This window comes from Tamandua tetradactyla, chromosome 2 (assembly GCF_023851605.1).
Source record: "Tamandua tetradactyla isolate mTamTet1 chromosome 2, mTamTet1.pri, whole genome shotgun sequence".
NCBI lineage: Eukaryota > Metazoa > Chordata > Mammalia > Pilosa > Myrmecophagidae > Tamandua > Tamandua tetradactyla.
The window spans coordinates 28,362,472-28,390,440 of NC_135328.1; the positions used below are offsets into that span (position 1 = coordinate 28,362,472).

The window sequence follows — 27,969 nt, forward strand, 5'->3', positions numbered from 1 at the left end:
GCTCTTGCCTCCCTATCAGGCTCTTGAGAAGAGCCCAGCTTTAGCCATCTGTGAGCCAGAGGCTCCTGCAGTACCTGCCTGTGGTAGAGGCTCAAGAACATTTATGGATTAAATATGTATTTCCAATGAAAACCCACGATTTTATTACCATGACTGCCATGCTAGTATTTCCAATGAAGCCACTTTGCATGTTTTAGATGTTACTTTTCTAAATTTAGCCCAGTTCCATCCGTCCTTTGCAGAAGGGAACCTGGCTACTGAAGCTAGGAATAGGGACTTTTTATTCAGTTCTTCAAGTTGACTCTAAATAGAGTTTATTGCCTATAATTGACAGTTTTGTTTTGTTTTTTTAAGACTGCCTTCTTCGGGGCAGACATGAAAACCCAGAAAGTTTCTAAGCCAGGCACTGTCCTAAGACAGCTTTATGTATATTTCATCTTCACCACCACCCGATGAGATAGATACTGTAGTTCCACTTAATGGATGAAGAAAGCGAAGCCTGGAGAGGTTCGGGGTGGTGTGGATAGAAGAGCCAAGGGCCAAGTAATAAGGCCCCAACGTGTGCTCTAGCAGGCTCAGCTAATACGGCTGGTCCAACTGTAGAGATTTTTAAATTACACATCCCCTTTACATGTATTATTTAATTTGAACCAAATAACCATACTGTGAGTTTTCAGCCACCATTGTCACCTCCATTTTACAGAGGAGAAAACTGAGATTTTGCGAGGTGATATGATATGCACGGGTCCATGCAAGGGGCAAAGGAGGAAGCCAAGATAAATTGAGTCTGGCTGCATGGAAAGTGAGGTCCCTTCTAGCATTCCCGCCTCTCAAACCTGAAGCTCTAATTATGAACGTCAAACTTGCTGAGATGTGGGAAAGCTGTCTCCTCAGCTGATCAGCATTTATGATCCAGACAGCAGTAAGATTACAAGTTGACTGGTGACCATGCTGTTTCCATGGCTGGGCTGTTCCTGATGTACTGTAGGGAGAGGGTAATTTGCAAATTCACGCAGTCCCACCACTGTCCAATGTCTCCTGAGTTTCCATTAAAGGATAAGGAGATGCAGTTTAGACTGAAGACAAATATGGGCCTTGTCTTACTAGTGGGCAGGGTCACTGCCATGTCGGAAGTCCTGCAGTCACCTTTGGTGTCCTCTCCCCTCCACCTCCTGCTTCATGCAGCTGGGGAGCTAAGCAGGAATCCCTACCACCTGGCTCTTTCTTCTACTTTCTGTTCTTTGCTGCTAGGGGAGGGGGCAGACTTAGGCTCACCTCAGGAGTCCCTGTTAGCAACATACCCCACTCCTGTCTTTTTATTATAGTAACATGTAAACAGCATTAGCATCTCCCATTGTAACCATTTTCAAGTATACAAGTCGGTGGTGGTAGTTAACTTCACAATGTTGTACCATCATCACCAGCATCCATTACCTAAAATTTTTCCATCACCCCAAACAGAACCTCTGTACCCACTAAGCATTAATACCCCATTCCTCTTCCCCTATATCCCCAGTCACTTTTAACCTCCTTTCTGTCTCCGAGAATTTTTACATTTTAGGTACTTCACATAAGTGAGATGATACAATATCTGCCCCATTGCGTCAGGCTTATTTCACTCAACATGATGTCTCCAAGCCTGCTCCATGTTGTGGCATATACCAGAACTTCACTCCCTTTTATGGCTGAATGATATTTTATTGTACAGAGATACCACATTTTGCTTACCCATTCATTTGCTTCTGACACTTGGGTTATTTCCCCCTTTTGGCTCCTGTGAATAATGCTGTTACGAGCACTGGTATAGCAATATCTGTCCAAGCCCTGCTTTCAATTCTGGGGGGCTATGCCTGGGAGTGGGTTTGCAGCCTGCTTGCCCTCTCTTGTGTGGTACCCCTCTGGGCCCACCGTAGGATGAGTTCTTCAGCCAGTGCCCATTCTGCGACCTGTCTTGCTTCCTTAATTCCCTACCATGTAGTCAGTCAAGAGGGTGAGAAGCCAAGATGGTTTGGGGAAGGCAGAAGGGCCTTGTTAAGTCTAGAGCTTCTAGAGAGTTATGAGTCCTGGGTGACGCTCACCGCTGGCACCATGCAGCCAACTAAATATAAAGAGATACTTCACCCCCCCATCCGGCTAGGGACCCTTTTCATTGCACACCCACCATCTACCACAGGGCGTGACATGACGTATTTGCTCAATAAACTTTTGCTGATTGAATGAATGCATCCTTACTCCTGCTTAATGTGGCTTTGATGGAAAATTCCATCTGGACTTTCTATCCAATATGGTAGCCACTAGCCACATGTGGCTACTGAGCACTTGACATGTGGCTGGTCCAAACTGAGATGTGCTGTAAATGTAAAATCCATGCTGGTTTTCCAAGACGTGGTATGAAAAAAAGTTGTAAAATATTTCGTTATTGTTTTTGCATCGATTGAACGGTAGAATAATATTTTGGATATACATGTTAAAATGAATTGTGCCTGTTTCTTTTTACTTTTTGAACATGGCTATTAGAAAATCTAAAATGACATAAGTGGCTCACATTTGGTTTCTGTTGGACAGTGCTGCTACGGACCTAGACATAAATTAGCTCTACTGAAATGCTAAAAATAAATCCTCAAGCTCCAAGTAGCAATAACATGACCAAAGGCTCTGGAAAATGCAACGCGCAGTCGATGTCTGCTGTCTTAAAGGACTCCCCTGGGGAAAACCCACCACAGCTCATTCACCCTTTCCCTTAACCACTGCCCTTAATCCCACAGGCCCCCAACTTCGAGCAGAGTATAAATCATGGTAAAAGCGGGACTAGTTGGACAGCTAAAGACATGCTGCCTGAAAGGATTCCTCGGGCAGAGGGGAAGGGATTGGGTCAAACGGGAGAGGCTGGCGACTTCCTTAATACGCAGGTCAGAATGACCTGTCCATCGCGAGGTGCTCCCTTCCCGACTTACATTGTACTGCGTAGGATGCCAGGACTACCGCTGAGTTCAGGGGGCAGGTTAACCTGTCAGGAGAAAACCACATCAGGAAAATCACAAGAACCAACAATCGTCTGAAACACACATAAGCCATGGGTAACACGTATCTCTCTTTTCTAGGACTGACCACTAAAAAACCCATGAGTTACAACACAGACAATTTTATGACATAAATCAATCTCTAATAGTAAAGATAAATGTAACGTGTCAAAAAGATTTTTGAAAATACAAAGAAAACTTTTTCATGTTTTAAAACAATACACGTTTATCACAAATACCATGAAACTAAAGGTGTAAGGTCGGCCAGAGTTTTGGCTGGTCAAGGAAGGCCAGCTCAAATCACTATGCAGAAAGAGGAGATAATTACACTTAGCTCAATGGGCAATCTTCAGATCTTTCTAGGAAAGATGTGAGAGCTTTTGTAGGGCTTTTTAGTTAAGGCTGACATACTCTTAGGTGGGGGAAATTGAAAGAAAAGAATTTAGAATTTTAAAACTCACAGATACAATTACTTGAGGTTCCTAAATCTATTTACCCTCCTGAAGTTGCAGATTTATAGACTTAATGGTCCGCCCACCTCTCTAGGTTTTCCTGACAGCCACTAAAAATTAATAGACTTGAGACTGGCCTTTTTCTCCTTCTTTCCTCTTAAACTCACTGCCTTCCCAAATGCCCCAGCTCTGCCAACAACCCTGCCTCTGCTTTACTCATATTTTGGATCCTCCCAGTGGCTCTCTTTTCTCCATTTGGCCACCCATTACGTGGTCTGCCCAGCATCTCTGCCAGCAGGCCTGGAGCAGGGCGCTCAGCGGAGACACAGTGGGACGGGCCTGACTGCAAGCAGGAGGGGTAAGAGACTCCAGGGAGGAGAGGGTCTGATACAGATATTGTTAGGAACTAACAGAGGGGGGCACTAAGGTTCTCAAAGCTTTCTCCCCAGCCACCCAGAGGGCACTAGAGAAAACATGCAGTTTTCACCATGGCCGTCCATGAAGTCCCCAAGACATGAGTCATCCCCGCCTCTGACTAATCAGGCTGGCCAGCCAGGGGTTCCCCTTCACCTGCTGCTCTGTCTGCTGGTCCTGAAGCTGCACAGGAAAGCTCCATCATTCCTCAATAACTCCGGGTTCCTGCTAAAACTGAAATGAACTCTCCAAGTCTACAGCTGTGTGCTGGAGTTACTCACTGTCTATTAGTTCATTTGGGGGCCCAGAGAGTCCATGGAGAGCGTGCAGAAGCCCGATGAGGATGAGCTGTGTGCTCTCCTACCCCAAGGGGCTCCAGTTAAATCTAAGCCAGCATCCTTGCTAGATGGAGAGCAGGAATATGGGATTTGGGGAACGAATTAGGAAAGAGGCTGAGGTGGTTCAGTCTAGATGGAAGGAACAATTCTATGAGGAAGACAGAAAGAAGATATCTCCAAAGAAATGGCATTGGGAATACAGTTGGAAGGTGGGGACACTGAGGAATGCTCAAAGCCTGCAGGCTACCTTCACTTGGCTGCTAACAGGCTGTGGGTTCCCAGACAGACCATTTCTCTCTGGGCTGTCAAGTCTAGGGCTTAGACTAGAGCACCCCCAAGGCCTGAGGGACAGGCAGGAACTAATGGGTTGGGTACTGGTCACCAGTGGCAACTGAGAAGAAACACTAATTATACTCCACTGAGCCTGGCAGGAGACCCATGGCCTGGTGCCACCTGATACCCACCTGAGAAATGTCTGGCAGTGGGGGACCCTCTCCTCAGAGAGGTGGTGGGGTGGCCTACAACCTGGTAAAGAGGGCCACAGATTTGAGCCAGGTGTGGCCTTAAGAAGTTCTCTATTGATTCATACAGAAAAATGGAGATGAAAAAATGAAGGCGACCAAATTTCCAGTATTTGGGGAGTTAGACTGAAAAGCTCTTTGAGGGTAGGTGCCATACCTTCTTTGACTGGCACACTAACTGTGTCTCAACAGGTGCGTGCAGAAATTTGTGGAAAAAATGAATTAATGCTAGAAGAGAGAGAACAAGTTTCTCTTGCTGTAGAGGGCAGTCTGGACCTAGAGTTATCCAAAAGTGGAATAATGCTGCCTCATCAAAGAGTGCACTCCCTGTCATGGGAGGTGGTCAAGCAGAGGCTCCAAAGGAATTAATTCCCTACCTTGAGTGAAAGGATGAGCTAAATTACAAAAATTCTATAATTCTGTTGACTGCTGAACATCAACCAGCTCTGTCAATTCTTTCTTCAAGACGTCCCTTGTTTCTCACTGTCCACCTCGCCCTGCCAGGCCCTCAAGCCTCTGGCCTGCACATCTGCAACAGCTTCCTCAAGGGCTGTCCCTCCCTCCAGTGTTCGCTTCTGTACATGGCACTAAAGGTATCTCTGTAGATGCTGTTTCTAGTCAATCTCTCTTGCTTTGACTGCTCTCCTCTGCCTACAGATACAAGATGCAGCTCTAGGTTTGACATGAAAAACCCTCTGCATTATTCACCTATGAGTCCAAATGACCAGGAACCCTTAGTGTGCGGTTTCCAATTGGGATTGAAGGGGTTGGGGAGGGGGAGGTGTCTTCTCTCTGCCCAGGGAAATTCAAGTCCTTACCTCCTCTCTACCAACCCTAATCCTGCCTCATCTCACCACCTCCACAGTGGCTTCTCCAAATGTTCCCACCCACACTGGCATTTCCTTATTCTAAAATCTTAATGACAGTTATGGTACCCCTGCCCGTATTGGTCCTCATACTTTACTAAATACTTTAAAAGCTTATCTCATTTTCCCAAACACACTGCACACGCCCCTGTGGTGCATTCATGCTGGAGGTCTCCAAACCTCCTCCCCACGTGGAGAGAAACTGACAGGAGGAAAGAGCGAGAAATACCTGCTGCAGTCTGTTCTGTAAGTCAAGGAAAAAAAAATAAGGATTGAAGGAGGTAGTTTAGGGACCAATGACTCGGGTTTTCTTCTCCCTTCCTGGGCTACTCTCAGATCTCTTTCAGCCACTGAGATGGTCCTGATACCCAAGAAGGGCTGATTCGCAGGTAGACGCTCACACCTCTGAGCAGAAAGCTTCCCAGAGAGAAAATGATTCAGTGTTGGTACTGGGGAACATGGATGGGGACCTAATTTAGGTCAGATCTGCTTTCCTGAGTGAAGCCCATTTTACATGCTGGGTCCCCCTTCCCTGAGAATCTTCTCAGGTCTTTACCAGAAAGATAACTTTTGTAATAAAACTGAAATAACTTGAAACAAAGTTTATCAATCCTCAGCCTCTCTTAACAGAGACCCAGTTAAAACCACATGACCGCAGCCTAATGTCGCACAGGAGGCTGCTTTCACCACCCGTTCTGTGTCACCAGGAGAGCATGCTCATTAGATTAAAACTGGGAATTTTGCTAGTCTGGCAACTGATAGGAAAGGAAAAAATTCAAAATTCTCATTACCTTCCTTCACAAATGTCCATCTTCAGTTGTAAGAAATACAAATGCCTATGAAACAATTGTTTTTGTTAATTCATACTCAAGCTGAAAAAAGCAAAGACAAACAACAGCAAACTTGGATGAGTCAAGGGCAGGACCTGTACTCTTGAAAATTAAAACATCTAAAAAAGCCTCTTTGTCTCATGTATCAGGATCGACTTTGCACATTTCAGAGCTGCCCCTTCCAGAACAGTGACTTCGTGTTGCTGACTTAAGTCTTAACTGGTCGGGGCAATTTCCAGCCGGTCTCGGCCCAGCACATGCTGCCATAGGGGTGGCTGGTCTGGCACCCCAATCCTCCCAGCCTGGGCCTTTCCTGCCAAGCTCAAGGTGAGAGAGAGCACCAGGGCTTCCGTGCATTCTGCACAGGCAGCTCCCACACGCTGCTGGGGCAACAGCTCTGAGCAATGTGCCAGCACTCACTCGCCCACGTCCCCTCTGCGTGGAGCTGCTAAGAGGAGGAGGGTCTGCGGAGACGTCTCCTTAGCTGGGGTGCAAACACCCAGCTGGGTTTTCTTCCTGTGTCCCAGAACCGTGGGCGCGCGATAAAAAGCGCAGATATATCGGTCAACTAAAAAGGCCACCGGGACCTCTGAACTGAATCCTGCAGTCAGTTGTGAGCTGCCAGCGGATCTGGCTTCAAAATCTGGGACTTGTTTTGTGGACAGAGGCTCGGCAAGTGGTCACAGGCCCGTTGGTCTGTTAAGTCTCTCCTCTAATTCTGGGAGAGAAGAAAAGGCCATCACCAGTCCTGAGCAGGCCAGGAGGTCCCCTGGAGAGAGTCACATTTAGGCCCGTGGCCGTTTGCTCCCACCATTTTCTAAAACTCAGATTTAAATGGGATGGACACTCCGGAATCTGGCCAAGACAACCAAAGGGAAACCTCTTGAAATATAGCATGGACATTGTCCAGGGGCAGAAAAGAGATCATTTTGACAATTTAAACAAATCAATCGCCTCCTGTTTTTTTTTTTTTTTTTTTGCATAGGCAGGCACTGGGAATTGAACCTGAGTCTCTGGCACGGCAGGAGAGAACTCTGCCACTGAGCCACTGTGGTCCACCCACGCCTCCGGTTTTCAAAAGGAAATGCTTAAGGGCCAAAGTGTTGGCTTTTTGAGACAAAACGGCTTCAAATGGCACTGCCATGTGCAGCCCGAGCAGCGGGCATGCTACGTCCTAGCAAATCCCCTCCTTTCCCCCTCACAGCAGTCCCACAAGGGAGGGACCAACTGTTTGAATTTTACAGATGGGGAAATTGAAGCTCAGATAAATTGCGTGGGGGTGAGCTGTGTCCTGTTTTAACCTGGACACTGATGCTTTTCTCAAGTTTCTTACATATTTAGTGACCAAAATGCTTAGGATCCATTTCCTAACGCTGATATTATTACTTTATTTCTACACCCCACAAAGGGTGGTACACATTGCACTGAGAGACAGTATAATATATGTTGGCTGATTCACACCTATTTGGCATTGGAATCTGTCTCTTTTCCAATTGGGAGAACAGAATCACTGCTTTCTGGCTTGTTTCTATGTTTATGCAACTTGACATTCAATGAGAATTAAGTGTTCTCTCCTCCTACAACGCTACTGAGAGAGAGAGAAGAGGAGGGTGAGAGTTATAGATAATCCAGTGGGAAATCGGGGCTTTCACGGACAAGCCCAGTTAATCAGTGTGTCTTCCTAAGGGATACACACGAGAACCTGAATCTGGAGGTTACCATACACTAAAGGCTGCCTGGTCGTGTGCTCAGCAAAATTTCTGACTGACCCCAGGGCATCATCTACAAAGAAATCAGAACGCTGGGATGGGGCCCTCCTAGAGTCCTCTAAGAGGCTAAATTTAATTTGAGATTGCCGGTAAGGGAAATGCTAACTGTTCAGAACGATCTAAATTTATCAGAAACAGCAGTTGTGGGGGCTCGCAATAAAGTAAGAAGACATTTATTTAACAATTAAAATAAAGGAAATTTTAGTTAGAAGAGATGCTTGGTGTCTTACTGCAGAACTGTATGATCACTCTTAGAGTGTAGCCCATCTACGACCTCAATTCCAGAAAAAAGCAATGAATGTCTTCCTGCCTAAACTCTTAAAAAAACAAACGACAATACTACCTCTGTACTCCTTTACCTCTTCAGCTTAGTTTTGGGCAGCTAGAAAGCTGGGACTTAATAAGATACCTTGTACTAGGAATACAAATAAAATACTTTATTTAAGATAAAAAAAAACTCTCTCTCTCTCTCTCTATATATATATATATATACACACACACACATATATACACATATGTAAATTAATGGGAAAGCCTGATTCAGCATAAGAAAATGATCTGACAGTCCTAGCTGCTCACAAGCTCCACAGGAGCCACTGGGATGGCTGCTGTAATGACTCCTGCTGCATTAAGAGAAATTTGGTACCCAAATTCCAGGAGGTGACAGCTATACTCTACTCCACACTCATCTTATGATTGGGGAGGGGAGGGGGATTGGTTCTGAACTAGTACATTTTAGGAGCGGCACTGACAAACTGAATTTTTATCTGGCACTTAAGTACGAACTCTGCTAGAGAATTCTTCCTCCTCAGCAAAAGCTGCATCTGTACCCACCGGTCAAAATTTCATGACCGAGCATATCTATTCTAATTCCCTTTTCTCCATGACTGCCCTTTGGAGATCTGAAGGTAATAGTCTTTTCTCCCTGAGGCTTCTCTCCATCTTGAAACACATTTCCTCAACTGTCCCTTAAGTGACAGGCAGGCTCAGCAAGAAGCTGAGTCTGTGCCAAGAGGAGTGGGCTTCCTTCCCGTGGGGAGTAGAAGTGGATGGCCAATGACCCTGTATGAGGGGTGCTGGGTAGGGACTCCTGAGTTGGCTGGTCCTAGCAGTCTCCTCACCCACGTCCTTCCACAGCAGAGCTCTAATGTGCATTTTGTGACCCACTGCAGCCACAATATAGAGGCTGGGTGATACATGACAGTCACCAGCTCAGATAGCACTTCTCATATGCAGGGTTGGAACCCATGAATTGGCAGTAAAATCAATTTAAGGGGCCACAAATCTTTTTTTTTTTTTTGCACGGGCAGGCACTGGGAATGGAACCTGGGTCTCCGACATGGCAGGCGAGAACTCTGCGTGCTGAGCCGCCGTGGGCCGCCCCACAATTCATATTTTAAAAAAGGAAATAAAATAGAATGGGAAACTTCACAGTGTTTACTGTTGCTTTTATGCAACTTTCATTTCAGCAATTTATATCTATCTGTGCGCTGGGCTATGAAGCAAAATATGTTTTTTTACTGTGGGGTTGTGATAAAAAAATAACTGCTGGTTAAAACTACATACACACACACACACACACACACACGTATATAAACATACTCACACATACCGCCCATCATACCATTTTTTAAAGCATTGTTTGAATAGAACTTGATGTTTAGTAATGGCCTGGGAGAACCCTGCTAGGGTCATTTCAGACACACACTCTTATAGATTACGCCACTGACTCTGTGTCCACAGTGTGACATGGTGACCTGGTGCGCCGAATGCGCCTATAGTCCTTGGTCCACCGGCGTAGAAAGGTCATTGTGGGAAGAACGAAAAGCACTACATGTACTTCCACGCAGCTAGCCAATGAGCCGTGCAGGACATTTCCTGTGCCGGCTTAAATTTTAACTTGATGGTAAACACAGCCATTCTCCAATGTCTGCTATTTTAGAGGTAAGAAGTACACGATTAAGCCAAAAACAGGGGAACAGATTAATATTTGACTTTTAAACGTGAAAAGGTAGAATGTGGTCAGCACTCGGTGTATCTGAGTTACTGTTGCCTCCTTGGGGACGACGGGCTTATGGCCATCGTGAGCACATAACAGGATTCAATAATCCTAAAAATCCTTGCGCTTTTTTTTTTCCTGGTGAAGTAGTTTGTCTCCCTCCGAAAAATAAATGGACCTATAATAAATGGGCTTAGTGTCACTGTGGGGGAGGGGAAGTCGAGGCACATTGAGCTCGCATTATCTACGTTCAAACAGCAATCAATTTCCCCAATCCTTTCCCTCTTTTCCAAATACCCTGTCCTCCACCCAGAAGAGCCTCGAGCCAGACTCTGAATGAATTCCAGGCCCTGAGGGGTAGGCCGCTTCTGCCTCAGCTGCTTCACAAATTTCCTGCCACCCAGGGATAGGAGTTGGGCCCCGGCTCCCTTACTTTTTAGCTCCCACAAACTGGGGATCTGATAGAAAATTCTTCGTACAGGGAACTTTTGTTATCCTAAATAGTCTCACTTCTAGCCCTGTAGATACAATTGTGCTATCTGATTTGTGGCTGTTTTACAAATTCATCTTCTAATCCCTGCCTGTGTTAGCAGAAAGCGACTTTGCATTCAAGGAGTAAGGTGTGTTCCAACAGGTGGGAGAGCCCGGGAGGGTGGGTGGAGGCAGGCGAGGGAGCAGGAGGTGGATGTGAGCCTGTTGGGAATTATACCAAAACAGGAGGTGAGAGAAGGAGGCCCCAGATGGAAAAGTAATTAGCTGATTACAATTTTAATACGTAAATCCCCAATTTTCACTTGGTTCATAATTGTCGGTGCAGTTACACCCAAATGGAAAAAATGAAGAGTACATTTTTAGTGGTTATTCATTTGCATTTACTAAACAGAAGACTTAAAAAATGTTATTACCTGGTTTGTTCTTGCTGCAGGGTGTTGGGATCAGGTATAAAAAATCTTACTCGAAAATGCAGGGTACAGGGGAAACCTCCTACAACATTTTTCAAAAACAAATTAAATTTTCCCTTAAGAAGATGAATGTATGTAAGCTGCTACTCTCCCATAAGTGATGCATTTTTCCATCCTAAAAGGATTAGTTTCAAATAAGGAGTGCATAAGTTGATTGTTTCAGAAATCTCTAAGTCTACAAAAAGTAAAATATTTATCAACATCAGCATAGAATGAGAAATTACCTACTACTTTGTATTACATGTTTGGCATTGGATTGTGTTTAAACTACGCACTCCATTGTCTGCATTAGGAATTTTAAAAAATCCTTAAACCATCATATTATGCAAAATTCACAAAGAAATAATAGCTTACAATTATACAGTGACGCATACTTTTCAAACATTTTCATTTATGTTCTTGAATTTAAATACTGCTAAGACTCTATGATTAGGCTCTGCTGGTAGTGACAGCACCATTTTACAGATGGGCAAACAGGCTTAGAGATATAAGAGACTTATCTTAGGTCGCACAGATAATGCCAAAACCAGAATTACAGCACTGAGGCTTCCCATGCTGCTATGTCACATCCCCAAATCATTTTTATACTAGGAAATATTTCATGCTTTAACGCAAAGTGAATTCCAAATACGATTAATGTATTAGTGAACAGTACACAATTAGCATACTTAAGTATGGCTTTATGCATCAACACCAAGTGTCAATATGCTGGTGCAGATAAAATTAGTCCGTTTCTCTTGCTAGAGATGGCAACGTGAGAAAGTCGGACCGAGCTGCTGAGATTCTGAGCTCTTCACCGCTTCACTCCCTCCCATCACTCAGCAAACACTCACCGGGTCTGTCTGCGAGCTCAGCATTTTCTTGCTCTCTGAAACTCAGTTCTTTACCATCCTCCTGCCACTGGTCCTTCCAGCTACTTATAGATCTTCCTCTACCCTCTTCAACCTGGGCACAGCCTCCATCCCTTTCTATCTGACCTCTCTAGCTTGTGTGGACTCTATGCTTGCCTTCACGAGTGTCCATGTGCCTGGACACCAGTGGGTGGCGCTGTAACTGTGTGTGCACATCAGGGAGCAGCTAAGTCCTCACACTGCCGAGGTACTTGTCCATCTCCCCTCTCCCCACTGTAATTTGTCATTTTCAAGTCTCAGACACGGCCTCTTCCAGGAAGCCTTTCTTTCCTCCGGGGTGCCCAGAGAATCCGACCATGGGCTTCCTTCTACCATGGAACACTCTCTCCTCCCACCTCAGCTCCCTACAACTGGCTGTGAGCCCTTGAGGGTAGGGTCTAAGACCCAATTTGGACAGGATTCCCAGTGCAAAGTCCAGTGCCTTGCCAAATCTGAGCTCTGTTGTATGTGCTGAATAAACGAGTGAGAGAACGAATGATAATGGCCTTCTCTGCAATGGGCAAATAAATTCTTCTGTGAATCTGTGAATCTCAGTGGGGCCGTATCCATCTCCAAATTGGCTCTGTGGTTTCCAGGGGTACTTCTAAGTGGGAAGGACACAACTACTCATGCGAGGTGGGAAGGCTGAGGCTCTCCCTCAGGGGAAGGCAGCAGTGGGACCCGAGAGAGCTCCCCACCCCCCAAGCCTTCACCCTCCCCATCCCCAAGATGGAAGTAACAGCCATGTGGCTCCCTGCTCTTTTCCACCTGGGGGTGGGGGTCAGGGTAGCGGATGAGGCATTATGCGTGTGTAAACCAGTGTGCACACATCACCTGCCATGAACAGACCATGCTGGTATCAGGGCCTGCGCGGGAGCCACAAGGATGTGACAAGGGTCCCGGCCTCAAGGAACTTGCAGCTTTGTGAGGAAGGAAAGGCCATACATTTGAGAAGAGGGAGAGGATACTAGGGCCATGAACGAGACCATGATAAATGTAAGGGAGTGTGGAAGGGGCCGCGGCTGCTGGGAGGATAGCAGATGGGATCTGAGCGGCCTGGAAGAATGGTAAGACGTGGATACATGGAAATGGAGGGAAAAGCATTCCAAATAGAGGGAACAGAGCATGGGAAGGCACAGAGGAGAGTGTGTGGTCCTGCAAATCAGCCAGGTTTGTCTGGGGCATCAGGTGTATGAAGGGGAGCAGGAGACGGTGAGAGCCAACAGTGGACATGCTTATGGAGAACAGCTCAGGGCAGGCAGGAGGGCAGGTTGTGGCCTGCAGGCGTTCCTAACTGAGAGTTAGCCACAGCACTGGGGATCCACTAACGATTGATGAGCTGAATTCAGAAAGATTAATCTTATATACTTGTGATAATAGATATCCATGGCTTGGTTTCCAGTAAATGTAATTGCGTTGTTATAAAGTAACAGGTGTGTGCATCGGTTTGTCTGTCTTTCTCTTCCCCACTGACATTGGCTTTGAAAGGCCATTCTCCTTCTCCCTTTTACTCCCCTATGAAAATACATTTCAGTTTACTTGCTCTAAGCTGCATACTCTCGACCTTTCCTTTCTTCCCACAGCTGGTGAGAACCCTGGAGGGCAGATCTGGAATCACCTCTGCTAACTCAGAAGTCGGGCAGAGAGAAGTCAGCCTGCTCACATCTCCTGGACCATCTGGGAGCCAGATACCAGCTATTTCAGTCAAACTGATGATGGGAAGGAAGAAGCAGGCCAGGTTAGTTTACATCAGTTGCTAACAACTAACGTCCAACTGAAATGAAAAGATGCACCAACCTTTTAACTGTTTCCTGATGGGTTTGCTTGATTCAAGCCATCTCTGTTGAGTAAGAAAAAATAAGACATGAAACCAAACTGCACAGGAATCCTGCCTGTTCTTAGAGGGATGGCACTTACGGGAGAGTCCACTGAGTCATCGCCATGTTGCAAACCAAAATACTCTTTTTCGGTCACACCCAAATGGCTATATGCCATATCCAAAAGAACCTGGCCAGTATCTTGTTTCTAGAAAAGAAAGAAAAAAATTATTGAGTGGGCAAACTTTTAGAATGACTTGAGAACTGGAGGTGAAAAAGTGTTTATTGTAAGCAAACAGGAGTTAAAACACTCAGAGAGCTTTTATGCAGTTACATTTTTCACAATGAACAAAGCTTTAATAAATTCCAGGAAGTCACAGAATACATATGGGAACTGATGCTAAGAAAGAGAACATAAATAAAATGTAAGACCATCTGTATTTTATTTAATTTTCTAATTTCCCTTAGCTGCCATGCCCACGTGCTGATGTCTAAATTGGAAAACTCAGATATTTATAATGATGGTAAACTCTCTGTGACCTACCCATGGCTTATCCACAGCACAATGCTAATCCCAGGCTGGTTTCGGTTGGCTCCTCCGGAGTGTCTGGGCTGCCTCCTCCTTCCCCTGGAGCAGCCACAGAGAGTGTGTACAGGGAAGGAAAACTCTCTACCAGCAGCACAAATGAAGATGGCTAAAAATACTCAAATACCATCAAAGTGATTTGGCATGAGTCACTCTGTGGATTATCTGCTTCTCTATTCCCATCAGCTGAAGTGAGAAGCCTGTGGGCACATCCAACCACATTGCACTTCCAGACCAGGGTGAAGCCTTCGGTGTTTGTGAAGCAGGCATGGCGCTGGGTGAGGGGACGTGCCATGCCAGGACCTGCTTTCCTGCCCTCTTCAGAAGGCTGGCCGTGGAAGAAACGACCGGAACGCAGTGTGTCAAATGCTATGAAATGCACAAGGAATGATGGACATCCAAGAGACCATGCTCAGTAGGCCCGGGGAAAAAGCAGAAGCAGCCCTGACCCAGGCCTGCAAGGATGACAGGACTGAGTGCCGTTCCGCCTCCAGGAACACAAGCTGAGAAAAAACACTTCAAGCAGATGGTCCGGCTCTCACAAAGGCACAGGGTGGGCAACACACAGGGCGGCGTATTTGGGAAAATGTACATTCTACTTAAGAAGCTGACTTCTCGGGCATCCTTTGAACCAAACCATTTAACTTCAGGATGACAGGAGTTAGAAATAGATCATGTACAGACAAAGCAAAAGGAGCTCTTTTTCTGAGCGTCTGAGAGCTGACAGTGTATCTGAAAATAGGTCACAGTGAGCGGGAAGAGAAGAACCAGATAATTCTGTCCCTCCCTGCGTGGCCTCACTACTTTCTGAAGGGTGGGACCTTTTCCTGCAGAGGTCCCCCGTACCTGCTGCTTCCTCTGCTGGGACACGTCCCATCACAAAAGCATCACAATGAGTGCTGAAAGAATGAATTGGTCCACATATTTCAACTGCTGTCCCCAATTATGAGATTTTATCTCAATGCCTCAAAGAGCTATCCACTCCCTGAGCTGAAATTATTTTTATATGACTGTATACCCTACTTAATATATTATTCCTAACAACTACAATTTATTGTACATCTACAAGATGTCAGACATAATACTAAGTGCTCTTTTTATATATGGAGGCAACTTTGAAAAACAGTTATCCTATCCCTTCCCATTAAATTCATTTTATTGCAGTGACATCTATATAACATAAAACTTGTCACTTCAATAATGCCTGGCAGCAGCAGCACAAACACGATGGTGTTCACGGCTAAGAATGACGGGCTGCCCAGAAATGCCAGGTTCTTGTCTATGGGCTTTATATGTGCCTACCCAAGGCATTCTCACTTCTGTCTCAGTGTTTTTGATTCCTAGCATTTCTTTTTTAAAAAAATTGTGGTAGTGGGCGGGCCACGGTGGCTCAGCAGGCAGAGTTCCCGCCTGCCCTGCTGGACACCCAGGTTCGCTTCCCGGTGCCTGCCCGAGCAAAAACAAGAAAGAAAGAAAAACTGTGGTAGCACATATACAACATAATAGTTCCCATTTTGACCACTTTCAAGTATACGATTTGGTGATGGAAATTATACTCATAATGTTGAGCTACATTGCGAACACCTATCCAGTATCAAAACTTTTCCATCATCCCAAAGAGAAATTCTATACCAACTATGCCATTACCTCCCCATCCCACACCACCCACCCCCTGCCCTGGTAACCTGTAATCTATTCTCTGTCTCTATGATATTGTATCTTCTAATCATTTCATATAAGTGAGATCATACAACATTTTTGTCCTTTCGCACCTGCCTTATTTCATTCAGCATGATGATTTCAAGGCTCATCCCCATTGTAGCATAAGAACTCCATTCCTTTTTATGGCTGAATAATATTCAATTGTATGGAAATACCTCATTTTGTTTATCTATTCTTCTGTGGATAGACACTTGGGTTGTTTCCACCTTTTGCCAAACGTGAATAATGCTGTGATGAACACTGGTGTTCAGATATCTCTTCAAGTCCCTGCTTTTAATTCTTTTGGGTATATGCCTTGAAGTGAGATTTCTGGGTCAGATGGTAATTCCATACTTAACTTCCTGAGGAACCACCAAACTGTCTTCCACAGTGGTTGAACCATTTTACATTCCCACCAACACTGAATGAAGATTCCTACTTCTCTATCCTTGACAACACTTGCTATTTTCCATTAAAAAAAATAATAGCCATGGACTGTGCAACGGTGGTTCAGTGACAGAATTCTCACCTGCCATACCAGAGGCCCGGGTTCGATTCCCGGAGCCTGCCCATGCCAAATAATAATAACAATAATAATAAAAAAAAATAGCCACTCGAATGAGTGTGAAGTGATGTATCGTTAAGTGTGTTTTTAAAAACTATTTTATGTGGTAACTCATATGCAGCACAAAATTTCCCATTTTAACCCCTTTCATGTGTACAACACAATGGCATTAATTATATTTACAGTGTTGTGTTACTACCATCACCAATATCCATTACCAAAACTTGTCCATCACCCCAAACAGAAACTCTATACCCATTAAGCAGGATTTCCCTATTTCCTCTTCCCCCAGTCTCCTGATAACTTCTAATCTACTTTCCGTGTCCATGAATTTTCATATTTTAGTTACTTCACATGAATGAGATAGTTTAATATCTGCCCTTTCGTGTCTGGCTTATTTCATTCAACATGATGTCTTTAAGGCTCATTCACGTTGCAGCATGTTTCGGAACTTCATTCCTTTTTATGGCGGAATAATAGCCCGTTGTAGGGACAGACCACATCTTGTTGATCCATTCTTCTACTGACAGACACCTGGGTTGCTTTCACCTTTTGGCTTTCTGTGCATATGCTGCTATGAGCACTGGTGTACAAAAATCCATTTGAATCCCTGCTTTCAATTATTTTGTGTATTTACCTAGAAGTAGGATTTGTGGTCATATGGTAATTCTATATTTAATTCTCCGAGGAATTCTAGCACTTTCTTTTGATACTTTTTTAGAGTTTCCATCTCTGTGGACATTACCCATCTGTTATATGTTTTCTACTTTTTCAATTAAAGTCCTTAGTATAGTAATCCTTGCTTTAAAATTCCCAGTCTGCTAATTCCCAAATCTCTGCCAAAGACTGGTTCCGATGCATACTCTGTTTCTTTAGATTGTGTTTTTGCCTTTTATGCCTTGTAATTTTCTGTTGAAAACTAGACATGTCGAGTGGTACTAGACACCAGTGCAGGACTTCTGCTCCAAGTAAGCTGTGATTGTCTGTGTGTACCTCTCTCTCTCTTTTTTGAGGCAGTTGCTTTCTTTGTGACTTCAATTATCTAATGGACCTAAGAAGGGTTGTCGTTTTTCAATTTGTTCAGCCTTATTCCTTGTTGTTAGGATGGAAGTGATGACTTTTAAACTCTTTACATGTCAGAGTGGAAGACAGCAGAGGTCCTAGGAACTCATATTATATGATTATTGTTCTGGGTGGGTATTCTCCTCATCTACTTCTTCAAACATGTTCTCATCTGGGTTTCCCACACATTTGCCCTTGGTCTGCTCCTATCCCCCTGGCTGGTCCTTCTCTGTCCCCTTCAGTGCTTGTTCTTCATGTCCAGCTTCTAAAGAACAGACTTCGTCTCTTCTGTCCTTACACACCTCTCAGGTGATCTTATTGGTTTCAAGGCTTGAAATTCAATCTCTATCTTATTAACACTGAAATTGTTTCTCCAGCTTGGACTTCTCTCCTGAACTCCAGGCTCATATGTCTATTCTTTCTACATTTTCACAAATATGAATGATAGACATCTCAGAGTGTCCAAAACAGAACTGGTTATTTATGCTCTTCCCTTAGTCTTCCCCTATAAATTGCAACTCCAGCTTACCAGGTGCTGAGGCCAGAAACACTTTGGTCACCTCGAGGCCCCTCGTTATTTCAAATCCCGATTCCCAATCCATGAGCAAATCCCATCGACTCCACCTTCAAAATACTTCCAGACTTGGCTCACTCTTAGCCATCTCCCCACTACCACATCCAGTTATCGCCATTTCTCACCTGGATTGTTTTACTAGTTTCTTAGCCCTTTCCCCACAATAGTCTATTTTCACAGAGCATCCAGACTGATCCTTGAGTCACATCTAGTCAGGTCTCTGCCTAAACCCTCCAATGCAGAATAAAAGCAGTGCCCTCCGAATAACCTGCCAGGCTCTACATGAGCTGTCCCCTGCACCTGTTTACTCTCTGACCTCATCACCTGTTGCATGCCCTGCCTCCCCACCCTCAGCTCACACTGGTTTCCATCTTGCTCCACGAACGCTGTCTTGGGGCTTTTGCACTGCTGTTCCTTCTGCCTAGAAAGTGTTTCCCTAGAGAGCTCTGCGGTCCTTCTCAGTTCCTCCAGGTCATTGCTGTGTGGCCATCTCATCAGTGAGGCCTTCCCTTCTTGCTGCTGTAAAATGATAACCCAAGCGCTCGTCCTGCCCCAGCACTCTCTATCCCACTTACCCTGCTTTAGTTTTCCTCAAAGCGCTAAACACCTGACACAGTCTATCTTTATTTATGCCCATCTCCCATCCCGCCTCTCACAGGACGTAAGCACCAGAAGGGCAGGGATTTTGCTCCATTTTGTTCTCAGTATCCGGAATGCTGTGTGGTGCATAGTAGGGGCTGCTCAATAAGTGCTTGTTGAGTGAATCAACGAGTTATATGCCAAGAACTATTCATATTCTGTCAGGAAGAAGGTATACGGTTGAGCAATCGCTCCCAAAGTTAATTTTAACAAAAGAACCAGACATATACTACACTTCTGGTTTACAGCATCTGGAAGAGACATGTGACTTTTAAAAAGGCTTGTTTAACCACAAAATTCTATAGAGGATTATGCTGAAAAGGAACAGGATATAGGAGGAAGTTCTATAGAATCAAAGCAGTTGCTTTTAAATGGCCTTGCCAAAGACCCCCAGATCAGCTCCTAACTGTAGCATGTCCCGAGCTCAAAGAGGGACAGTCAAAATGCAGATTTTCAGGTCCCACCACCAGAAAGTTATGTTTCAAAATATGCAGGTGGGACAAGGGAGGTTGCATCTTGGGAGGTTCTGATATAGTTTACGAAATATTCATAAGGGCCTCACTGTCCCATACGGAGACCATTAGCTATAGAAGAATATTTAAATTCAAATTAATTAAAATTAAATAGAATAAAAAATGTATTTCCTCTGTTGTACTAGCCACATTTCAAATATTCAACAGCCACATGTGGCTAGTAGCTCCACATTAGGTGGCGCAGATAGAGAACCTTTCCATTGTGGTGTAAAGTTTTTTGGATGAGGTTGTTTTTCTCCTAATTGGCAGCTTAAGAAACAGGTCGCAGGTGTTATGTTCTCTCTCCCTCTAATTAGGCTTTGGCCACATCCAAATTAATTGAATTCCCTTGCTGAGCTTTTCCCCGCCTACTACAATAATGTTTCCCACCTGCAAGAGAACGACCCTTATCCTGGGGAACGGCTGAGATCTGCGTAGCTGAGGAAGCTGGTGGGGTGGGGCTGGAAAAGATGGGAAAGGCCTGTCTCCCCTGCTCAATCTCTGCGCCGGGGGAATGGCCCGAATCGTCCACCTCACTCCTGTTCACTGGCAGGGAGGACCCTATGGCCAAGGCAACTGGTAGTGACCCTACCGTCTTGCTGTGACCTCACTCAGACCTCTCTCTCCTCTCACCTGCTCAGCAGTCAAGGTCCACAGAGACCGGGTCAGCAGGAGGCGAAGGTGTGGGTGAGACAAGACCCAGGGGCCATTTTTTGTCACCCTTTAAGTCCTGTGGCCTTTTACTGCCCCTAATTGTTCTCTTGGGCCATGCTTTCTCTTCTGGCACCTTCCTTTGCACGGTGAACTTCCCAGGCTGGGGTGGATGTCGGTTCTCCGTCCAGGGCTGGGGCTGACCTCCTTCCTCCTTCGGAGGAAACATCATGGGAGTGAGGTGGTGGGGAGGGAGCCGTGAGAGGCTGTTCCAGCTCCTCACTGCTGGCCTGGAGGACTGGGGACCTGGATTCTCATCCTGGTTCTGCCACAGCTCAAACTGGGGGTATCACCACCTTCCAGATTGGACCCATTCACTTATGCATTTAATGAGTACCTGTTGTATGCCCAGCCCTGTCCTTGAACCTAATATTTACAACAATGTGACACGGGTTCAAATGAAGCGTAGATGGGGCACTGCTACTGAAAAACTAGCTCTGCTTCAGGGGATTGGCGAGGACTTCATAGGAAAGGTCCTATCTTGGGGATTATGCAGTTCACGCCGCAAAGATGATGGGGAAAAGATACTCCGTGGAGAGGCAAGTGTGTGAGCCAAATTTTTACAAGTACTTCCGGTCCAATGTCAACACACAAGCTCTGCAAGATCACTGAAACAATCGAACTAGCATTTTAAATAATTTAAAAATTTTCATTTTGTAAACCATTCAAGGGAGAACAGTTATTTCTGAGGTGCATTCATTTGGAAAATAAAATAAAGAGAGCTTACGTTAGCTTTAAAAGTCTGCACCAAGCCATCTAAAAAGCGGATGCTGCAGATGACTTCGGATCGCGTTTTCTCTTTGGGTAATTCTGAGGTGCGTATGTTATTAATTCTTCCACCCAACACACGTAACCGGGAGGTCATAACTATCGCTGAATAACCTGTAACATAAGATACACCTGTTAGCCCTCTGATGTGTAAGTCAGTGGTTACATATGCACGCACCCTCGGAGCCTGTCAAGTGCCTCCGAGCGTCTGATTTGGTTCTCGCAGTACAAAATCACAGATAACAAGCAGTGTATTTCCATTTCAGCTTTGATCTCTAACACACTCCATGCAAAACTCACTGCTCAACTGTAACACTTTCACAGAATTATATGGCTCGTTTATTTGCATGTCTTATGAACTCCCTGGTCCAAAACTTCTACGATATATTTTCTAGACTTTTAAACTTTTATTTCTGCTTGACTATTTTATGTATTTGTGTATTCTACCCCTAAGGTTTTACAAAACTAAATGCGCCATGAATATGACTTAAAAATGAAGACATTTATTGATGATTCTGATTACATTAAAATTAAGACCATCTACTTACTAAAAAGATAGCAATAAAGTAGAAAGGAAACCCACAGAGGGGAAGAAGACATTTCTAATATATACTACAAGAAGAATATATATATTTACTTCATTTCTAGCAAGTCTTCAAAATGTTCTTCACTGTCTGTGATCAGTTGGATACGTGTGATTCAATCTAGCAAGCCCAATTTGACAAATTCTATAAAAATACGTCTGCACGAACGACTTTTCTATTTTTTTTTTTGTATCGCTCCTTAACCTTATGGGCATAATCATTGATTCTTTTGATTCTGTGTAATTTAATATTTGCTAATGAAAAATATAAAATAAGTAATCCTTGTAATGTTTTTAGAATCAGCTGCATTTTTTAAAAATGAAGTTCTTGAGAATATTAAAATCTTGAGTCACAAAATTAGCTTTCTTAAACAAAAATTAATTTATTTTAAGTAAAAATCGTGGCATTGTACATTTAAAATGTTTGGATTTGAAAATTACTTTTTCTTATCTAAAATAAATAGGTGATGAAGAAAAAAAAAAAAAGAAGAAGAATATATAAAGACTCCTACAAATCAGGAAGAGAAACAATAGCCTGGTAGAAAAAGACAAGACGACTCAAAAATAGGTACTCAGCACCATGTTAGTTGTCAAGGACACACAAATCAAAACCACTAAGCAGCTGCACCACACACTCACCAGAAAGGCCACAGTGAAAAACCAAGTGGTGGCTGGGTGCGGAGCCACAGAACTCAGGCCTTGCAGGTGAGAATGCCAATTTGTGCAACTACTTTGGAAAACTGTTTGGCAGAATCTACTAAAGCAAAATATATGCACACTCTGTGGTATAACTGCACTTCTAAGCATACTCCCAGCAGAAAAAAATGTACCTTTATTCACTAAAAGACATGTACAGGAATACTCAAATTAGCCAAAAGTCCATCAACAGCAGAATCAGTAAATGATGGCATAGTCGTATAATGGACCGCAACACAGAAAAGGAAATGTCAACTACTGTTATATGGGACAGTGGGAATGGATTCCTCTAACAATATGCTGATCAAAAGAAGCCAGACACAATAGCTCACCTATTGCATGAACCCGTTTATATAAAGTTCAAGACCAGGCAAAACCAATCGAGGTAAACAGAAGAAAGGATAGGGGCTATCTTTGGGTGTAGTGTCTGGGAGGGGGCATGGGGGCTTCTGGGGTGCTTATTTCTTGATCTGGGAGCTATGACACTGGTGTAGTCACTCTGTGAAAATTTAACCAGTCTGCATTGGCAATTTGTGTACTTTTCTGCATGCAACAAGTTTACTCAAAAAAAAAAAAAAGCAGCATTCATTCCCAGAAAGCGAATTAGAGGACACTTTAAATCTGACCACAGTATGTTCAGGAAGAGTAAAGAAAGTGGCTTTACGAATGAATCCGACTGTGCAGTGGTACCCTTTCAGCATGAATAGGTGTGCAGCTGGGCCCTGGTGGGGGCTGTGACCATATCATGCAGGTGGAGAGGCCAAGGGATTAGACCAGCAACTTAGGGACAGAAGAGGCATAAGTCCAGCAGGGTTGGATGAAACAGCAATATCGAGGAAGGACTCAAAAGCAATTGAATGTCTGGTATTTTTGCATGGACAGGCACTGGAAATCGAACCCAGGTCTCTGGCATGGCGGGTGAGAATTCTGCCTGCTGAGCCACCGTGGCCCACCCAACGTTATTTTAATTAATCCTCTATAAACTTTCTATGAGTGTGGCCATTGCACACGTCATTCCTTTTGTCTAGAAAGTCCTTTCTGCTCCTCCTCCCCTAGCTGACTCCCGCTAATTGATTCCTCAGCACAAGCATCGCTTCCTCAGAGAAGCCGTCCCTGGTCTTCCTAGCTGGTCATATACTTGTACCGTAGGCTCTCCTCTGTAACGCTCACCATTACTTCAGATTCACCCGATTATGCGATTACTTCATACTGCCTTCTGCTCCTGGATGCTAAGCCCACAAGTGCAGGAATCATTGTCTAGTTTTGCTCACTACATCTCCAACATCTAGCTCTGATAAGCAGTCAATCAACATCTGAATGAATTAATGAATGAAAGGAAGAATGAAATAAAAAATGAAGCCAAGCTTTCAAGTTTGAAAAAAACAGCACCAAAACTGAGAGACAAACTTGGGTTAGGAGGAGCAGAAGGGAGGGAAGAGATGGGTGTAGAGTGAGCGCTCCAATTCAGAACTCAGTGGAGGTGTCCCAGAGACTGGTGCTTTGCAAAATGTACTGTGCGCCATCGCTTGCGGATTTGTTAAAAAGTAGGTTCTGATCAGCAGGTGCGGCCTGGGCCCAAGAGTCTGCATTTCTCACAGTCTCCCAGCTGACACTGAAGCCGCTGGACCTGAGTCTGTGCCGAGAAAAGCAAGCCACAGACAACAGATGTCAGGTCGGAGGTGAGGACTGGAGATAAAGACTGGGGAATCAGTAGCATTCCCAAATCCCTCTGCACAGTGACAGCTCTCAGAGGGGTGAGGACGAGAAAGCAGAGAGGAGGCCAGAGAACTAAGCCTTTGGGAACCACAAAGCCACAGATAAGGTGCGGGCAGAGGGGAAACAAAGAAGATACAGGCTGTGTCGGCCAAGAGGTGGAAGGCGCACCCAGGAAAGGAACTGTGCACTTGGTCCCTTATCATATTTAAGATGCTCCAGGTAATCCTCCATTTTTCCGTCGACAGGGACAGGGAATCTCAAATGTGAATAAAAAATTCCCCCGGAACAAGCAGGGGAAGTAATCTTATCTAGGCATTTATAAAATTCCACCCACCCTGCCACCTCCACCTTGCCCTTTCGAAAGAAAATGTCATCCCAAGCAGGGCTGCATCTTCTGAGTAATACAAAAAATTATCAAAAGACAACAAATGTGTTCAATAAATGCTTTAAATCATGAATTTAAAATGTCAAATTAATGATTTAGTCCTTGCCTAAGATGTGAGGTGGGCTACAGCTTTTTTTCTTGTTTTTTTTTTTAAGATGGAACCATCACAAGCGTGGTTCTTAGTGGGAGGTGGACATCAGATTCACTGGGGTGGGGGGGAAGCGTTTAAAAAATAGGCATGGCCTCCTCATCCCTAGATCACAATTCAACAACCTGGAATGGCATTCCCTTCAGGAAGCCATCAAAGCAAGGCAACCGCTAGAGGAGAGGTTTTTCAGGGAACCTTAGGGTGTTTTGGGGATGGTTTGAATCAGAACATAGGATCTGCGGAATCCAAGCCATTCACTATGGGGTACTTGTCAAAGAGGGAGGCAGTCATTTCCCAGGGCAGCTGAAATGGAAAGATAATCAAAGGGTTCCGGGCATGCCCATCATGCGATGATGCTGGACAGAAAGAACTGCGGTTTCAAATCAGTGTCTCCAAATAGATGTCACATGGGCTGAAAACGCTGCTTGCAGGCAGATTTCCAAACCGCTCCTCACCTGAGCAGTTCCAGGTAGCTGGCGCCTGCGTGGGTAATGATGGGGACTCAATTTAAAAGCAGTTAAGATACTCCCCAGCATAGTCATGACAAAATAAAGTAGACCGGCAGCCCAGAAGAGACGTGCTTTTCCCTCCTCACAGCAATCTCTGTTACACAAAGACCTTGGAACTTAAGGACAATGCCCTAAATAAGTAAAGTTGCAGAAATGTCCTTCCTACAATTGTTCCTAAGGCAAATCTTGATAAGAGAGCAAGCCTGATGTTGATAATCTCATAATTGAGCCGTGTGGTGTTTTTGGATTGTCTTGAAATTATATCGTCGGGACAATAGATGGCTGACTAGCCGCCCAGTTTCCTGTAGCACAGCAATTGGCGAACTCAGGGTTTCTATGGCTTCCTTTATAAGCCTCTTAATTCTAAACAAAGCCACAACCCAACCAGGAACACATGGGCCTCTCCAGCCACAGATAATGACAGCTGTAGCTGGTGCATTTTACAATATTGAAGCTAAGCTAGCTATTTGCATAACTTAAAAAAAAAAAAACTAACAGCAATGGCTTTAGAATCCGTTTTGCACAATAACAGAGGTTCTGCTGTGATTTGTTATTAAAGGTTATACTTGCAAAACTTAACGACAGAGACAAACAGCTCAATAAATACTGTGAGGGTCAGAGTAAGCAAGTGTCAAGTGCCTAACAGGTTTGGGATACGCAGTAGGTACTTAATAAAAGGTATGTCATTTGCAACACTAAGCTTCTCATACCATCAAAGTGTAGATTGCAGACCCTGGGTTCTGGAGAGCAATTCTGATTTCAAATACCTTACCGATATAAAGATGCTCTGTTTCTTACAATTTTATTTGTTTTGCCCAAAATGGCTTGCTGAAATTAAAAAGGTAGTTGTGCTATACCTTTGAGCTGCTCTGCAAACTCAATGGAAGGAGAAGGAGGAGGCCACAAATTGCTGGGTTAACGAAGCTTCTCCCACTCTCTCTGTCTTGGGCTCCGTGGCTGCCTTGGCGCCCGAGATGGGCAGCAGGTAATGCTGCTGCTTTATTTCCTACAAGTCCCCATGCTTAGGGAACGTGTTGTTCTTTCGCAAGCCAATGAGCCACAGGCAGGAAGGCAAGCAGCAAACACAATTTACAAAGCAGCTCAACTCCATTTTGACGTTGTAAAAAGGAAGTGTAAATCATTTCATACCTTTTCTTTTTTTTCAATAAGAAAGGAACTTAGACCTCTAATTCAGGAATGCGAGTTTCAGCAAACACAAAAAAGGCAGCCCCTGATTTATAAGCACCTAATCTGTGAATCACCTGCATATATCTATGAATCAGGGAAGTATCACTACCGGCAACAACCTGACTAATAATCGGGCTGGTTTAGGTCAATGCTACCACCTAGTGGCCACTGGGAGAAAATACTTCCTCTCCTACCCTCTGACCGTCTTCCCCAAAGGGAACACAGCAAGCTATGTGCTCTCCCTTTTCTTGTTGTTTAGGAGTCACAGTTAAATTTATCCCAGTAATCTCTTTCTCCAAGTGCAGAAGGGCTTCTCTGTAGCTCCTATTTCCTCTCCCTAACTCTTCTGCCTTTGTTTACTCAAAAAAGCTCACTCTTCCTTTTTTTTCTTTTTTTGCTATTTATGAGCCCAAAAAGATGACTATCTGCTCGAGAAGGATATCTCTAGCAAGGAAAAGTAATGCACACTCAAGAGCAACATGCCAGAGGGATGACTCATCAAATTAAGTCTGCTTCTCCTCCAACGCCAATATTTAATGTATTAAAAAGAAATGTTCTATTTGCTTAGCTGCTAATAGAGTAAAAACATTGCTCTTCCTTTTCACGGTCAACACAGAAGTTGGGCTGCATTATGAAATCTTCAGGGTTCAAACTGGAGTCCAACAAGCCACTTGCTAATCGACAGGACAGGAAGTCTAACCACACACTTTCCCGTGGCTGTCAGCACCTCGAGTTCTGGTCCAGTCTGTTTGTGTATTACCATATCTTTATTAGCTATGGCAAACAATGGAAGACAATCTAAGGGGAATGGTTAAACACATGCCATTAAAGGGATATTATGTAGTTATTTTAAATGATCTGGCCAAATTTACGCCCATGCATGAGAGTGTTCCTTAAATTTCCCTGAAATAAGCTGACTTTTTCCTTCTAAATGGGCAGGGATTTATTTATCATTTATTAAGATCAGATCAACTGGATGACAAAAAAAGTTTTTGAAATGGTAATGGTCGCACAAAACTGTGAATGTAATTAATGCCACTGAATTGTGTACTTAAAAACCGGTAGGAAGACAAATTTTGTATTATATAGATTTTACCACAATACAATTTTTAAAAGATTAGACCACACTGTAAGAATTTATGTTTTAATGATTAAGTTATTAAAATAAGACTTTATGTGCTTGCTCAAGCAGCATGTATGCTAAACTTAGAACAATACAGAGAAGATTAGCCTGGCTCTTGTGCAAGGGTGATACAAAAATTAGTGACATAGTTCATATTTTTATAGAATACAATTGAGAGTTCAGAAATAAACCCACACATCTACAGCTAACCAACTTTGACAAGGATGCCAAGGACATTAATTGGAGAAAGAACTGTCTCTTGAACAAATGGTGTCAGGAAAACTGGATCTCTACTTGCAAAAGAATGGAGTTGGATCCCTACCTCACACCATTTATGAAAATTAACTCTAAATGGAACACAGGCCCTCAATAAAAAATCTAAAACCATAAAAGAAAACCTAAGGGGGAACATTCACAGCCTTGGATTTGGTGATGATTCAGAAATTGGATTTGGAAATAATTCAGATAAGACCAAATGCATGAGCAAAAAAAGAATAGATAAAATGGACTTGGTGAAAATTAAAAACTTTTGTATGTCAAAGGGCACTACCAAGAAGGTAAAAAGACAACCTACGCAATGGGAAAAAATAATTGCAAATAATATACTTGATAAGGGTTTAATATC

General features: G+C 44.0%; 1 protein-coding gene and 1 non-coding gene across 9 annotated transcripts in view; one reads left to right on the forward strand and one right to left on the reverse strand.

Moving 5' to 3' along the window:
- Positions 1–27,969, reverse strand: part of PTPN3 (protein tyrosine phosphatase non-receptor type 3) — a 183,320-nt gene that overhangs the window by 58,390 nt on the left and 96,961 nt on the right. For 6 of the 8 annotated variants that reach the window (XM_077141515.1, XM_077141493.1, XM_077141486.1 and 3 more), the window contains exons 2-7: positions 20,956–21,110; positions 13,979–14,086; positions 13,859–13,901; positions 11,115–11,193; positions 6,403–6,447; positions 2,955–3,007 (exon numbers count right to left, since the gene is read on the reverse strand). In XM_077141515.1, the coding sequence (XP_076997630.1) occupies positions 2,955–3,007; positions 6,403–6,447; positions 11,115–11,193; positions 13,859–13,901; positions 13,979–14,086; positions 20,956–21,093 (466 nt within the window). In that variant the 5' untranslated portion in view covers positions 21,094–21,110. Of the gene's footprint in view, positions 1–2,954; positions 3,008–6,402; positions 6,448–11,114; positions 11,194–13,858; positions 14,087–20,955; positions 21,111–27,969 lie in introns of those variants that run through there. The other 2 variants (XM_077141525.1, XM_077141532.1) reach the window with 2 other exon arrangements.
- On the forward strand, positions 27,398–27,504 carry LOC143675273 (U6 spliceosomal RNA). Its single transcript, XR_013171511.1, has one exon. It is a non-coding gene; the product is annotated as a U6 spliceosomal RNA (small nuclear RNA).